The sequence below is a fragment of the Ammodytes marinus genome (assembly GCF_949987685.1).
Source record: "Ammodytes marinus genome assembly, chromosome: 13".
NCBI classification, from domain to species: domain Eukaryota; kingdom Metazoa; phylum Chordata; class Actinopteri; order Uranoscopiformes; family Ammodytidae; genus Ammodytes; species Ammodytes marinus.
In genome coordinates, this window is record NC_137217.1 from 18,287,747 (window position 1) to 18,303,024 (window position 15,278).

The window sequence follows — 15,278 nt, forward strand, 5'->3', positions numbered from 1 at the left end:
GGCCTTTGCAGGGTTGGTATGTGGGTATGTAAATGCAACGCTGTACCGTAAAGATCCCACTAAATGGTGATAAGCAAAGAGGCCCCTGAAAGACAGGAAATTATGAATGGAAAGCTGCAGTGGCATTGGAGGAAGGGGGAGGGGGGGGGTTCTCACACATGTGACAGTGCAGCAGAACAGAGTTTGTGGCGACACAGTGTTTGAAGAGGAAGCAGCAATAAAAAAAGTTTAATAAAAGGATGTAGCATGACTGCGGTTGTTCATCATTTCTTTAGTCAAAGATTTGTGCTTTCTGTTGAAATTGCTTCTGTGTTCAATTTGTGTTAGTGATGGCGTGTGAAAAGGACGTCAATGGCATATGAAGCGCACAAATAAATGTGAACACACCAGTGTGTATATAAATGAAACTGAGAAAAACTGACTGGTTTTCACATTTCTAGTAATCAACATTTTACAAATTCACTGTGGCCTCCCACTTGAAACAAATATCAACTTAAAGACCCCCCCCCCCCCCGTCCTTAATAAAATGATTCTGCGTGCCGTGCCAGTCACTCATCCCACGCAATATTTGAAGTGCAAAAGAGACTCTGGACCCAGTCTAGATCTGAGGAGGTCTGGCCAGTCTTCTCACTAATCATTCTAATCAGTGAAAATAGAGGAGAGGAAATCCCTTTATCAGTAGTTGCTGAAGTCCTGACCCCTCAGGGTCGCGACCTAGACATACAGAGACAGTTCTCATTACTTAGACTGAGTTCAAACCAAGACACTGTCACCCAACTGTCCACTGCTTATCGCTCACCCTGTGACACCTCTCACTGTGCTCCTGGCATCCAGCCGGAGAGCTTAAAAGACAGGGGGGTTTGAGACTCCAAGTGTACAGCATTTCAGACGCATGGTGCCTGCTGATGTTTGTTAGTGAAGGATTCCTCTGGTGCTGCATGTGTTTAGTTGTAATTAATTTGATGGCTTTCTCACCTTGTTCGGAGTCTCCAGTAAATTCTCCCACTGCCACAGAGTAACCTAGAGAGAAATCGGTTGCACATGAGAGAACTACAGTGTGGCTGAGATAAATCGTGCGGGACATGTGATGGGTGTAACATACTGTATAATATAAAGTATTATTTAAATCAACACAGTTCTCAGTGTGTGTGTGTGTGTGTGTGTGTGTGTGTGTGTGTGTTGTTTTGTAAATTTCATGTTACCGAGGTAGCTGTCGTCGTGCGTGTCCTCAGCTGCTCGAGTGTGTTTCTCTCCTGGAACCCGTCTCAGCACTGCCTTCAAAGAGTAGCCGTTGAGTATTTCTGCTATCCCGGCTGTCATTACCTGACCTACACACACACAGAAACATAGATAGATAGATAGATAGATAGATAGATAGATAGATAGATAGATAGATAGATAGATAGATAGATAGATAGATAGATAGATAGATAGATAGATAGATAGATAGATAGATAGATAGATAGATAGATAGATAGATAGATAGATAGATAGATAGATAGATAGATAGATAGATAGATAGATAGATAGATAGATAGATAGATAGATAGATAGATAGATAGATAGATAGATAGATAGATAGATAGATAGATAGATAGATAGATAGAAAAACAAACAATCAGGTGTGAGAGAGTTCATGTTCATGGACAGTGGTTTTCAGCTCAGAACCGTTGCCCTCTGCTATAGAAACGTGCTGGAGCTGGACCGCCATGCTCCACATGAGAGATGACCAGAGCTGATGGCACATCCAAAAGCCTTTCCCCCCAAGGGAAAGCTAAAACACATCATTTGGCAGGAATAGCCGGAAAAACACTCAAACGTAAAAAAAAATAAAGAAAAAACGCAACAAAACGCCTGTCCCTTCTGCGGCAAAAGGATCATAAATTATAGGTGAGACAACAACCTTCCTCTGCCGTCGAACGGGAGGTCAAACAAACAAATGATTTTTATCTATGGCCACCCTCAACCTTAACATAAATCCACCTTAATGAGTGTGTGCGTACGTACTGACAGGGAGGAAAATGTGCCCTCTTAACCCTCCCTCCAACTCCTCTTCCAGCCCTTTCTCTCTTCTCCTCTCTCACACTCAGCACTATGAGTTCATCTTTCCAGAATAACATATCACTGCATCAACCCATTCTTTAACCTACATCTGATTAATGAGACCCCATGTTAACACTGCTGGTGCATAAGTCATTGCTGTTAATTTGAAATGTCCTTTACACCCAGATATAACAAGATTGTATATAGAAGAGGATTTTTTTTTCTTTCTTATGAAGACTCTGAGGCTGATGGCTGGAGATACATGGGTGTATATCAGAGGCCATAAAGTCCAGACAGAGTGCTTTTATAAACATTCGAAGGAAGTGTTTTAACTGGAGGCAGCCAGCCTTGCCACGCTGAGGGGCAGAGAGTGTGGGGGCACAGTCCATTAGGCTGTCTATGTGATGCCTTGTCTAGTGCGGTCTTGTTACGTCTGAGCACTCATTATTCAACCATATGCAACAGCAGCAAATGCCAAACAATAACCCCTAAATAATTAAAAACAATTGCGCAGCATGTTTTAACATATCCATCACTGAGCCACTCCACTCTTTTTGTCTATTTTCTTCTGACCCCTTTCTAAAAAAAACACATTCCCTCGCTCCATCCATCTTTTCTAAACACACTGAAATGACAGATGAGCGGTAACAAAGCGAAAGAGAAATTAGCTCCTAGCAACTGATATGTCAACTGTCTCTCCTTTCAACCAGCTGCAGAAACTCCTCCAAGTCTGGATAACAGCCACACCTGGAGCTGGGGGAGTAGCGCCACACTTCAACAGCTGAACTCTGACACACTCTTCTGCCGTGTCTACATCTATTAAGAAACATCATCCGTCTGCTTGGGCTATAGCTATTGCGTCCCCACTTATCACCCCCCCCCCCCCCCCCCCACACACACACACACACACACACACAACCCCCCCCTGCTGCAACATGTTACTATCATCTCCTTAACAAATGAATCCTCTATCACTCCCATTCCCTGTTCTCTGCCTGTCCCAGTCTCATTGGTTTTATGTACAGTATGTAGCCTATTGCCTATACTGGTAAATCTGTCTGTCTGTCTGTCTGTCTGTCTGTCTGTAACTGATTGTTGTTATGTTGTATTGTCTCAAACAGGTTTCTCTTGGGAATGGGACTCTGTGTCTCAATGAGATTAAATGTATTAATAAAGCTAAAAAACAAACAAAAAAAACTGTGGCCGGCCATTGAGCCTCCTCCTCCAAAAGCTTTTTTTTCTCCAAGCCTGTGCTTGATCACAGGGCAGAAGGAGCAGTTCCTCCACACTCCATTACCCCCCCATCAGCTCATTACTGAGCCCAAACACCCTCTTCCTGTTCCAATGTTACAGGCAGAGAGTGGCATGAAGCGAAAGAGCAAAGGGAGGGGAAGACTTTTTTGAGGAGAGAGCGGCAAAGAAAGAGGAGAGACATTTCTTTCCACCTTCTCCAGATTGGCCATGTGTTGTACGTGGGCTGTTCTGACTGCTAAACTCATCTCCTCCATTCCTTTCCTCTCTCATTTGAACTCCTTCCCATCTATGAAATCACTGTGAGAAAGACAGACCAAATACATCTTTACACATGCCGCGCTGTCTCAGTTACCTTGCCAGTAAAAGCTTCCAGGTCCTCCTACCACTAGCGTCCCTTCCTGGGAATAAACACAATTAGGCAGGGTTAGACATGTGACAGAGATTTGTCAAGTGAATGTGTGTGTGTGTGTGTGTGTGTGTGTGTGTGTGTGTGTGTGTGTGTGTGTGTGTGTGTATGTGTGTGTGTGTGTGTGTGTGTGTGTGTGTTTGTGTGTGTGTGTATGTGTGTGTTTGTGCTTGTGTATATTTGAGGGGGTGGATATATAACGTGTATATCCATGTGTCATGTTTGTTGACATCCCGCAGAGAATGACAGCTTCCTGTACAGGAGGGTAGAGTTGGAGCAGGAGACAGAGGTCAAAGTTGACATTAACGATGCAGTGAAAGAATGTGTAATGTGCGTGTTTATGGTCTATTGTGTTTAGAGGGGATGGATGCTGCTCTAGGGACAACACCATGCCCTCGTCTTCCCCAGGGTCCATAAATCTCTGAAAGGACAGTCTCGTGTTCGAAGAAAAACTCTCTGCTTGCACTTTGAGAAATGTAATGAAGATGTGTGTGTGTGTGTGTGTGTGTGTGTTTGTGTGTGTGTGTGTGTGTGTGGGGGGGGGGGTTGTCATGGTGACAGTGTTTAATTAATGGTGCCGTCTTCTTTCTTTACCTTGGTGAAATCCACACTGAAGCCCGCCTGGCAGAACCCCTGTCCCTCTGGGTCCGGATCATCTGAACAAAAAACCAAACAGGTCTTTTTAAACTCTGGAACCGGCGACTTAATTGTTAAAAAAACAAACACTTTGCAGAACAAAGCACTGAACTAACATCACATTTCATACAGCACTTATTCCATCAGGTGAAAATATTTTGCGGCCATGGCGAAGCGGGTAGGGCGGTCGCCCCCTGGATTGTACGGTCGGTGGTTTGATCCCCCACCTCCCCGCCGCATCTCGAATTGTCCCTAAACCCTCCCTGTAGTTAGCTTGCACCCTGCGCGGTAGCTGCTACTATATCGGTGAGGGAATGGGTGAATGAGGCAAAACAATGTAGAGCGCTCTGGGTTTGTGACACCAGGGTAAATCGCTTTATAAGTGCAGTCCATTTCCCATTTATTTATGAAAATTAAGAGAAATTTATTACGCTACAGATAATAAGTGTGTTTCTGTTTAAATTACTGCTCAAACTGTGTCTGAACACCCAACGCTTTCTGTGCACATAATAAATTGTTCCTCCTTTTTCAGAGGCACCCTGAGGTAAAGCTTAATGATGCGTATCTAAACACGTGCGCACACAAACAGAGCGTGGGTTACAGTAGTAATCTAGAGTGGTCGCAGATTCACGTGAAGATGAGGCACAAAAGGCTGGCTGGAGGGACTCAGACACATGATGAGAAAATACTTCCTCTGCATTATGCCCCTCCTTTGAGAACAATTGAGTTTACAGTTTGATTATTTTAGTCTTGATCAGTCAGAACTGACACACGCAAAAAATGGGGAGACGTTTGACAACCTTCAACCAATTACAAGAGGAAGTTGAAGTATGAACTCCGTCAGCATGTGAGTGTATGAGCGTGAACAGTGAGGGATTTTTTTTATGCACAGCGGATAAGGGAGTGGATGATAAGGGGTTTGTGTTTGATCTACTGTTTACGATGTGTCACCTGATAGGCTCCATTTCTCCTCTCAGCGTACTCTGCTGTTGGAGCCTCATTCATATCAGTGCACAAGGGTGATAGGGGAAGAAAGTGGAGAAGAAGAAAATAATCTGGAGTAGGGGGTGGGGGGTTGGGAGGAAATCCCATGAAACCCATTTACTGAACCGATGACAGAAAGAAGAGGACTAGAGAGAGAGAGAGAACCAGATACAGAAACACAGGAGAGACGGACTATCTGGTTGCTGAGGCAACTTTGAAAACACCAGGCAAAAGGTAATCCACTGGGGAAGCCAAAAAAACACAGTCTGCTTTGCTGGACTTCTGTCAGCTCAACCTGAAATACACATTTGCTAACTTTGCATATAGTAGTTTTTGTTTTATTTGGCTGGGTTGAGAGATAATCACCTCTGAGATTTTGTTTTATCGCCCAAACATATACAATAAAAATGAGTGGAATTTTCTTGTGTGATTATGAAACTCATGAAAACCCTATCAACAGTTTCCATTGGGACTTTTGGATCGTAGTTTCAATTAGTGAAGTCTGTAGCGCAGTGAAAAAAGGGAATCTTTATATAACATGATTGCCAGATAGATTTGCTCAGGCAAATGGGAACTGTTCCTTTCCTTGTGATTTGTGTGGAGCGACTCTATAAACCTGAGACCTATAGATATTACTTTTTTATAGGCTGATGTAAGAATCAGTGCGCTGTATTAAACCTTATGCCACATCCTACTACTATATTACACTGATGGATGATGACACAGCGTATTGAAAATACAAAAACATTGTAAATGCTACGGCTAATTTGTGTTCAAACCATAGATAGTAAATAATAGCTTCAAACTGACAGCTGAGAGAGAGGGGGAAAGAGCAAAGAAAACAAAGGGAGGCAGTAAAAAAGGAGAGAGATGGAGACACTTGGAGGACGGGGGCTGCAGAGTGACTCACTAGTCCGGCAGGGTGAGTACTCTGCGTAGGCGCTGAAGTTCTGCACGGCCACGTAGCATGTCCCCACGGGGTCCTTCTCTCCGCTCAGCTTCACCGTCCGCCAGTGGTAGAGAGGAGCACATGCCTACACAACACAACACACCACACAGGATTCTCATTTGAAATAACACTGGGCAAAAAAAAAGTGGCAAAATAAACTATCGTTTTTCAAGCATGGATTATGACACATGCAGGTGCTGCTACATGTCTGCCACATCAATTGACCTCATATCCACTCACCACCACTTTTCCTTTATGCGTCCGGACGGATGCTCCGAACCACTGGTGCGACTTAAACTCCAGAGGCTCTCTGGTCCCGTTCACCTTTATCATTCGGTTATCTGGAGAGAGGGACAGACAGAGGGAGAGAAAGAGAGAGGGAGAGAGAAAGGGTGGGGAGGGAAGGTGAAAAGAAATAGGTATTTTAGTATGGTGGTAAAAGCTGACATTGACTGCGTGTAATGTGGATCCAGGCGTGCAGCTCTGCCTGTGTGAATGGAAAGCATTTGTCCCTGATGGGCAAGAACAAACAGGCAGCAACATCTTAAACAGGCCTATAACAAACATCAAAACACCATTTGCCCCCCCCCCCCCCCCCCCCCACACACACACACACACACACCCAGAAACAGACATTTGTCAGGATGCTGGAGGCTTCAGTCAAAGTCTTTCCTATAAAATGTATTAACACTTAAGAGTCTTACTACAATCGGGGCTACACACACACACACACACACACACACACACACACACACACACACACACACACACACACCACACACACACACACACACACATACACACACACACACACACACACACACACACACACACATGCAAATACATGATAAAGTGTCAGATTTGGTGTGATGTTTGCGTGTGACCCTTTGCTCTGTAGTAGATATTTTCCAGTGGTTTTAAAGACCAGCTGGGTCTCTTTAGAGCTGTGGCGGACCCCCACTGCTTTAAACACCTTTCTTTAGCACATGCTCATTCACACACACATACTTAAACAGGCAGACCCACACACAGGGAGACAATGATTGCACAAAGTTAGGTGTACAGTCTAGTACAGTTTTGTCTATTAAAGTCATTCATATTTTCATCTCTGTCTGAGGGAGTTTGTTACCGGGTTTATTTAATTCTACATCTATTTCTGATTGTGGGTTTGCATACTTTTACATAGACGAACCTATTATCTAATAATAAAAAAGAACACAACTACATCAACATATGAAACCCATAACTCTCATCAGCAGCATGAACCTAAAGGTTAAATAAACATGCAGGTGACTGAAAGGAAGCTATTTCTAATCCCAGGACAGGTTGTTTGGAAATTGTGTGTGAAGGTCATGAGTGAAAAAGATTCTAATATACACACCCAGCCATGTTTAGCTGAGGCCACACTGAAGGATTTGCTGAAATTTGAAGTGTTCAGATTGCTTTATCATGTGTCTCTCCTTCTTATAATAAAGGAGTTGGAAAAATATCGCGTTCTGACCGATTAAAAAGCGACCAATTAGCATCCCAGGCACCAGCAGGTTCATTTGCTTTAATGTGTGACTGATCATCACCGTATCAACCTCCTTGCTGCACGACCTGACACATCTGCATAACGTCACTGAAGCTACACACACACACACACACACACACACACACACACACACACACACGCACACACACACACACACACACACACACACACACACACACACACACACACACACACACACACACACTAAGGCACACGTGAGGCTGAAGTATGGATAAAACACAGCACAGCACACCAACACACACAGATGTTCATCACCGTCCTCTTGTCTGGTTTATACCTGTAATAAAGTGTCTGCTGTAACTCTAGAAATATCCACCGTGGCCACTGTCATCAATCACCATGAGCGTACCCAAACCATTCTACTGAATAGATGCAATGCACATGTCTGCGCACACATTTGTTCTTCTGTATTTGTTCCTCACACCAAAAGCAGTGAAAGAAACGTATAAACTTCAGGTAAAGCAAAGATAATCATCTGTAATGTGTGGAGTTTTTTTCTTGAAGCAATAAAGTGGTGCTTGCATTAGCTGATAGGCTTTTAGCTGTTTGGTCCATGCTTCCACATTAGCAACTCATTGATGTATATATCAGCTGACCGGCAAGCAGCTGACTGGCAATATCTAATTATATTGGTACATGGGGGTGTATCTAACATGAAAGTCCTCTGCTTCTGTCCTCACGCCAGTATGTATCCCTTTAGTGCTGCAGAACACATCCAAAACACATACAACTTTATCCCCCCAGTGTTGAGCTTTTGATACCTTCAACTCTGCTACAATCCAATGTGGATGTATGTTTATAGCTTTCTCTGCACTCTGTCCGATAAATCAATCCTCCCAACAGGACACTACATGGCTGCAGCTTGCGCCGTCTTTGAGAGGACCACTTCCACCAGAAGTTAACAAGTGCAATAAAATATCAGTTCCTTCTCCATCTCCCTTTCCTGTGGTCCCCACCAAGATGATAGAGGTCCTCACAAAAAGGATTGGAAACACGAAAAAGAGAGAGAAAGAGGGATAGATTGATGGAGAGAGAGAAAGAGAGAGAGAGAGAGAGAGAGAGAGCGAGAGAGACAAGGGGAGGGGAAACGAGACAAGGATGAATCTTCAAGATCTAATAAAAAGCAGACCTCGCCCAATCTACTTTCTTCCCAAAGAGGAACTAAATTCCCATGTGCATACAGTTTAACCCCCCCTCCCCCACTTGCTCTCCTTCTCTCTCTCTACCCCATATGGAAAAGTGTGCATCACAGACACACAAACATAGGGCTGATTGGACAGGTATCCTTGATGATAATATATTGAAAACCATAATCAGCATGATGTTAGCAAACCTGCCAGCCACCTTTCCTTTTTTATGAAGCTGATGAGGCCCATATGTATTATCTCTCTTTTTCATGCAACAACACATGCGCCAACTCCTAATGCACTCAAACACCAGACCCACAGGTTATGAAACTCCAGTCATAAGGGGCCACCTATGGCTCTTAAAAAGGCCACAAGCAAACTGAACGCTTGTTAAATTTCATTTCTGTTATTCACTAAAGTACTCCTCATAAAACAATGGCATTGTTGAGCATGTGTCTCACAGTCCGTCCAAATGTAACAGTCCAGTTATTCCGTTTTCATTTTCTTGGAGCAACACAAATGCTCTATGGAATATACAATATGTCTACCGGCCCCTAGGAGTTCTGCCATGAATTTATTTTGATCCTTGACATGAAAAAATTTAAAACGCTTTTCATGTTACTTACTGGAATTGTCAAAGGGTATCTGTCTGCAACTGTCTGGGTGTCCGGGCCAGGGGCAGTAATAGACGGACCCAGCCTCCACTACGCCCGGCTGGGAGGTGTTTGCCTTGGGAGCCCCCACCAACACACTGATCCTGGTGGGGGAAAAGAAAAGAACAAGGTATAGCCTACATGCAAGACATGTGTGCAGCCAATGTACAAGTTGCATCATTCATACATCTAACTTTCTGCTTGTTTTCAAAATTCTCTTTCGCTCTCTCTGTGCAGCAGAAATCTGTGTGTGCATACTCCACTTCACAGAATGTGGAGTCAATTCTATTATATTGATTATTATTGAGTCTATAGGCAACTTGGCAGGTTAAACTAGATGTACAGTCGATGAGGTATATTAGCCTGTAAGATCCTTACTCCCCGTATAGGAGAACCCTTATGGGACAACTCCAGTCCTGATGTTGCCACTCACGTGTTGCTGTCGCTGGAAGCTTGGTAGAAGTCCACTGAATAACCGAAATAACTTCCATTGGGTCCCCTGTAAACCGTGGGATGCTCTGCGTGAAGGTTAAAACTCCATACTCCGTTTAGCACCGACAGCACCCCGATAATAAACATCCCGGCGGAGGAAACACAGTCCCATGCACGCTCCATCCCCAAAGAACAGCCAGCTGCGCACTAGTTCCCCCCAAAAATGAAAGGGAACTGGGACAGAGAGAGAGAGAGAGAGAGAGAGAGAGAGAGAGAGAGAGAGAGAGAGAGAGAGAGAGAGAGAGAGAGAGAGAGAGAGAGAGAGAGAGCGCAAAGTTTCCTTCCTCCGTGAAGGTGAGGTAGGTTTCTCTCGGGTTAAGAGCGCCAACTGGCTGTCACTGGATCACTGCGCTCCCCCAAACCTTCCTCCTGTCTGACACCCTGAAACCACCAGGTCTGCCCAGGGTCTCTCAGCTACAAGACTGCCCAGCCGCGCCCCCGCCCCCCTACACACACACACACACACACACACACACACACACACACACACACGCACACACACACACACACGCACGCACACACACGCACGCACACTCACACATTACAAGGCACATACCACATCTGAGCGCGCTAAAGGGACTAGCGCGTCACCGCTCCTTTTAAGTAGCAGACTAATCTTCCGTGGCGAATTGGGAGCTTCACCGCGAAACAATAAATAATATTAATGTGAGTTTTACAACCACCTTCTTGAATCACTTCAGAAATGTAGCCAGCCTGTCCTGGACGCGTGCGAAGGTTATTTTGGGGAGAAATGGTCAACCGTATTCTCCCCTGCAATGCAACGCTGTGAGAAGTTTGAATCTCTGTATTGTAATCCTTTGGGCGCCATAGCTTAATATAAATAATTAATTTGGTGTCTGAATTTTACTTTTTCATATGTTAAAACAGGCGTTATTGAAGGAAAGAAAAGAATCCAAACTTTTGAACGCTAGAATAAGACAACTAAAGAAAATGTAAACCTTTAACATTATTGCATGTGTCTACCTCTACCACATAAACAAATGAAGTAGGAAGTAACACCTTATTTCTGTTTGTATGGCTTTAATAAAGAGCTGAAGGCAGAATCACATCCTCCTAAACTATAAACATGGTGTACTACAGGGTAGTGAGGCCACACAATTTATGTGGACATTCTTAAAAATCTAAATCTTACTTTTCAAAAAGTCCTATGCAAGGGAAGTGAATTTCAACAAATAGCTGACAATGTGTTCAAAGACAGACTGTGAAAGCACAGTTACATTTTGACTAATTCTTCCTTTTCTGAATCAACAGATGAACCTAGCTACAATGCTAATGGTGTGTTTGTAGCCTATCTTTATGGGCTTATGTAGAGACTTAGTGGTCTCATCATTTTCCCTGCCACTCTACTTATTGTATAAGTGAAATTGTAATGTACACAGACAGACACCCTCAGACAAGGGGAAATTAAAAAGAAACAACGAAAAAAAAACAGTTTAAACATTGCAGTGCATAACAAGACAGAACAAAAAACCTTGATCAGGGAAATTTTACTTTGAAAGGCAAAAACAGTTTTTTATATCTTATTCCTTGTGTCTCCCTTCTTTAAAGGATGAGTCAAATGGATGGCTTTCCTTAAATATGTGGTCACATTTCCAATTTCTTCCACGGTTTTCTAGAAACAAGGGGTGGCACAACTTCCCCACTGGCACAATTCAGTCCACTCTCCCCTACTATTAATCCATACACTTTTTTTTTCACTGGCAAATTTGTTCTCCAATAGCGTTGCAACGGGGCTGTGTGCGTTTTCTTCCGATGACAATCATCTACTGTAATTATGTCTGTAATTATTATGTCGGATCGGGCTCACTGCACAAATCTCTCGAGCTGTGCAAGTTTGGAAACTTTTGGCGCGCTCACCGTTTCACTCAACGCCGAGTTATTTCCCCTCCTAAACCTCCGTGGTAACATACTGCGCTCTTGATGAAAATAATACTCTGCAGTGAAAAACTGTTTTTAAAAAAGATGACAGGCCAGACCAGGCAGTTTTATTTGTAATATTCAGCTCCACACATCCTCCTACATCTGAACATTTTACTCATCAAACAGAGCTCATTCTCTGGGTGTGTAGGAGCACAGAGTATAGGACGGATGAAAAACGTTTTCTGTCAAGAGAGTTGATAAGAAGCAGGTGAGAACTAGGTGGAGTAAAGAGTGGGTGAGAGCAGCCCAAAACCTTGACCTGGCAGATGGAGAAGTTTCATTACCTGCCCTGATCTCCTCTACATCTTCAACACTCTTCCTCCCATCCATCCAGGGGAGGATCTGGAAAATGTTACATGGGGTGGCGAAGGGGGGGGGGGGCAAGAGGTCTTGGCAGGGGGGCATGGGAGGACGGTAGCGGGAGTCCCCATATATATTATATTGATCATCATTTCTGATAAAATAAGACATTTGTAGCCTATACCTTAAGCCTACATAGCTTACCCTATACAACACATTGCTACAACAGAAAACAGGCAATCATTGAAACATGTTATTTTGAGTGACATGACATATCATTCTAGTCTAGTGGAATGTATATGGAAGGAGAATAACAATAGGCTACAGTAGTTTAGGCTGGGACTGCAGTCAGACCCTCTGCCTACCTTTCATCTGCCTGCTGATCACTACCTGCCTCTGTCCCTCTGTCTGAATATAAAACCTCCTCTTCATCCATCACATTTATTTCTTCTTTTCCTTCACTTATTTATTCATGTCTTTAACATATGATTATGTAACCTGGTTTAATTTGTGCAGCTCGTTTGCTGTGATATGTGAGAGCTTTTAGTAGGCTATGTTTGGCTGCTCAAACAAAAATGATCGATCTCCTAGCACTGTCAGTGTCACTGTAGTAACTTAATGCCTCAGAAACGGCATCTCTCTCTCTCTCTCTCTCTCTCTCTCTCTATCGAAACGGCGACCCACTGTTAAATTGTATGGATCCGAACATGCACGTTTTTTAAATATTTGTATCAAGCTCTTGCCTACAAATTAATAAAAGGGCAATATGCTCCTACAAGTCACAAGCGAGTGATTTCCCTTTTGGCCAACGATTAATGGGTGTGCTCTTATTGATGAATTAGCTACTTTTACATTGCAGGGTGGATTACTGCACGGGCACACCGGGCACAGGCCCAGGGGCCCAAGGGCTCAGGGGGGCCGTAAGCCAGAGATACTGATAGTAACTTTTCATGTCGCATAGTCAAAGAGCTCAGTCACTCATGTCAATAACAGGGTCCAAAAAGGAATAGCCTATAACAATGTGGGGAACATCAAATAATCAAAGTTCATATTTCCTCTTTTCTCTGATTTGAAGCCTGTTGCTTAAATGTTTGATATCAGGGCAGAAAAAGATCAAATAAAGATTTTCTGAAGTCAACTCTGATTGTGTTTTATATTAATCCTTTAAAATGAACAATAATTATAATACCTGATACTTTTAAAGCACTTTCTAGAACTCTTTTGGGGAATTTGATTAAATATTCTGTCGTGGTGTTGTCAGTGTATAGAGGTTGAGTCAATGTTCCTCTTTCTATTAACCTGTTGATCAATAGTTTCACCATCGTCTCCACAGAAAGAATATGAACAGAGTCTGGTTTAATAAGAGGAAATTACACACACGCACACAGTTAGTTCACTCACTCACTCACTCACACACTCACTCACTCACTCACACACTCACTCACTCACTCACTCACTCACTCACAGACAGTTTATTAAATCACATCAAATCAGTTTTATTTCTAAAGTCAAGACACACACACACACACACACACACACACACACACACACACTCAGTCCTTACCTTGGACCACCTCTGGCTCAGAGCGATGCAGGTGTTGGCCATGGTGGGCATTACATTAATTACAAATTTAACTTTAAGTTAAATTGGTGTGTTTAAAATTCACAAGGGTAAACTGACTTCACCTTCAGATACTCGGAGCAGGTCAGTTACTCTTCGCCGGGCTGCATGGCACAGCAGCGGGCTGACTCGCTGTGTGTGACAAACTGTGTGATCGCCGATATGCGCAATTGCAATATGATGCAGGGCCGTGGCTAAGTATTTGAGAGGCAGGGCATAAGATTGGATTCAAAATTATTTACTTTTGTTCAATTTATTGTTTGTTTCAATTATTTGAGTGGCTTGTTGTTCTAACAAGTACATTTTTGAGAATGCAAAAGTTAGGGGGGCAGCTGGGGGGCAAGGCTCTTCAGTGGGGGGGGGGGGGGGGGGGGGCGGCTGCCCCCCCTTGCCCCCCTGTAGAACCGCCCCTGCATCCATCCCTTCCACCCTGTCTCCTTCCTTTGTTTCTTTTAGTTGGGGCAAACGTGGTTCACCTTGACTAAACTCCCTGAAACATTTTTGTGCAACAGTGAAGTGTGTGTGTGTCAAGGGAGAGACAGAGAAGAGTAAGGGAGAAGGTCTGTTCTTTCTCAGCCGTGTATATGGAAATCCAAGATGAAAAGAGGAGAATAAAATAACTTCTAAAAACATGAGCACAAAGGAGACAGATGTGTTCTAGTGGCTTTCTCTCTTCTCACTGGCGAAAAAGAATGTGTGATGGTGATGAAGCGAGGAGGTAGCAGCCATATAGGCTACATTCCTTGTTCTTTGCTCCATTTTGATTTACTGCGACTGTTATATGACGCCAGGTAACATTTCAATGCAGCTTGTGTGCGAGTGTCTGTAGTTTTATCTGTAATCATTTCTCCTACCGTCTTACATCCAATAAAATTCTCACAGATCTCCCGTTTCCAGGAAAACACACACATCTCCTCCCATACTGTTCAGGTTAGCTCCTGTCTGTCTGCCAATGTGTTCAGATCACTGTAAAATGTACTGCAGGTCACTTTAGACTGATTGTTCAACACACACACACACACACACACACACACACACACACTGCCCACATTCCCCTCTCTCTGCTTGGCAGACTCATTTTGAGTTTGTAAAGAGAACCGTTTTGCCAGATTAAACCCACATCCTTCTTCCATTAGACAAATCCATTAGACAGTGGGCACGTCCAGCCAATATTACAACACTCCTGTGCACAGATGCACACTGAAGCAAAGGACATCTGTACATACACAAACACAAATGCATAAACACTGAGTAAATAAGGTCCCCTTCTGATCCAGGCCTAAGTACTTAACTGGTCTAGAGTGCTATTCTTCCAAC

The 15,278-nt window shown here is 43.5% G+C and overlaps 1 protein-coding gene across 1 annotated transcript in view; it reads right to left on the minus strand.

Moving 5' to 3' along the window:
• itga8 (integrin, alpha 8) overlaps positions 1–10,396 on the minus strand; it is a 40,014-nt gene extending 29,618 nt beyond the window's left edge. The window contains exons 1-8 of the mRNA XM_080039278.1: positions 10,041–10,396; positions 9,581–9,711; positions 6,513–6,613; positions 6,234–6,357; positions 4,298–4,359; positions 3,650–3,695; positions 1,203–1,328; positions 976–1,020 (exon numbers count right to left, since the gene is read on the minus strand). Coding sequence (XP_079895404.1) covers positions 976–1,020; positions 1,203–1,328; positions 3,650–3,695; positions 4,298–4,359; positions 6,234–6,357; positions 6,513–6,613; positions 9,581–9,711; positions 10,041–10,222 — 817 coding nt within the window. The 5' untranslated portion in view covers positions 10,223–10,396. The remainder of the gene's footprint in view (positions 1–975; positions 1,021–1,202; positions 1,329–3,649; positions 3,696–4,297; positions 4,360–6,233; positions 6,358–6,512; positions 6,614–9,580; positions 9,712–10,040) is intronic.
• Between the last annotated feature and the right edge of the window lie 4,882 nt (positions 10,397–15,278).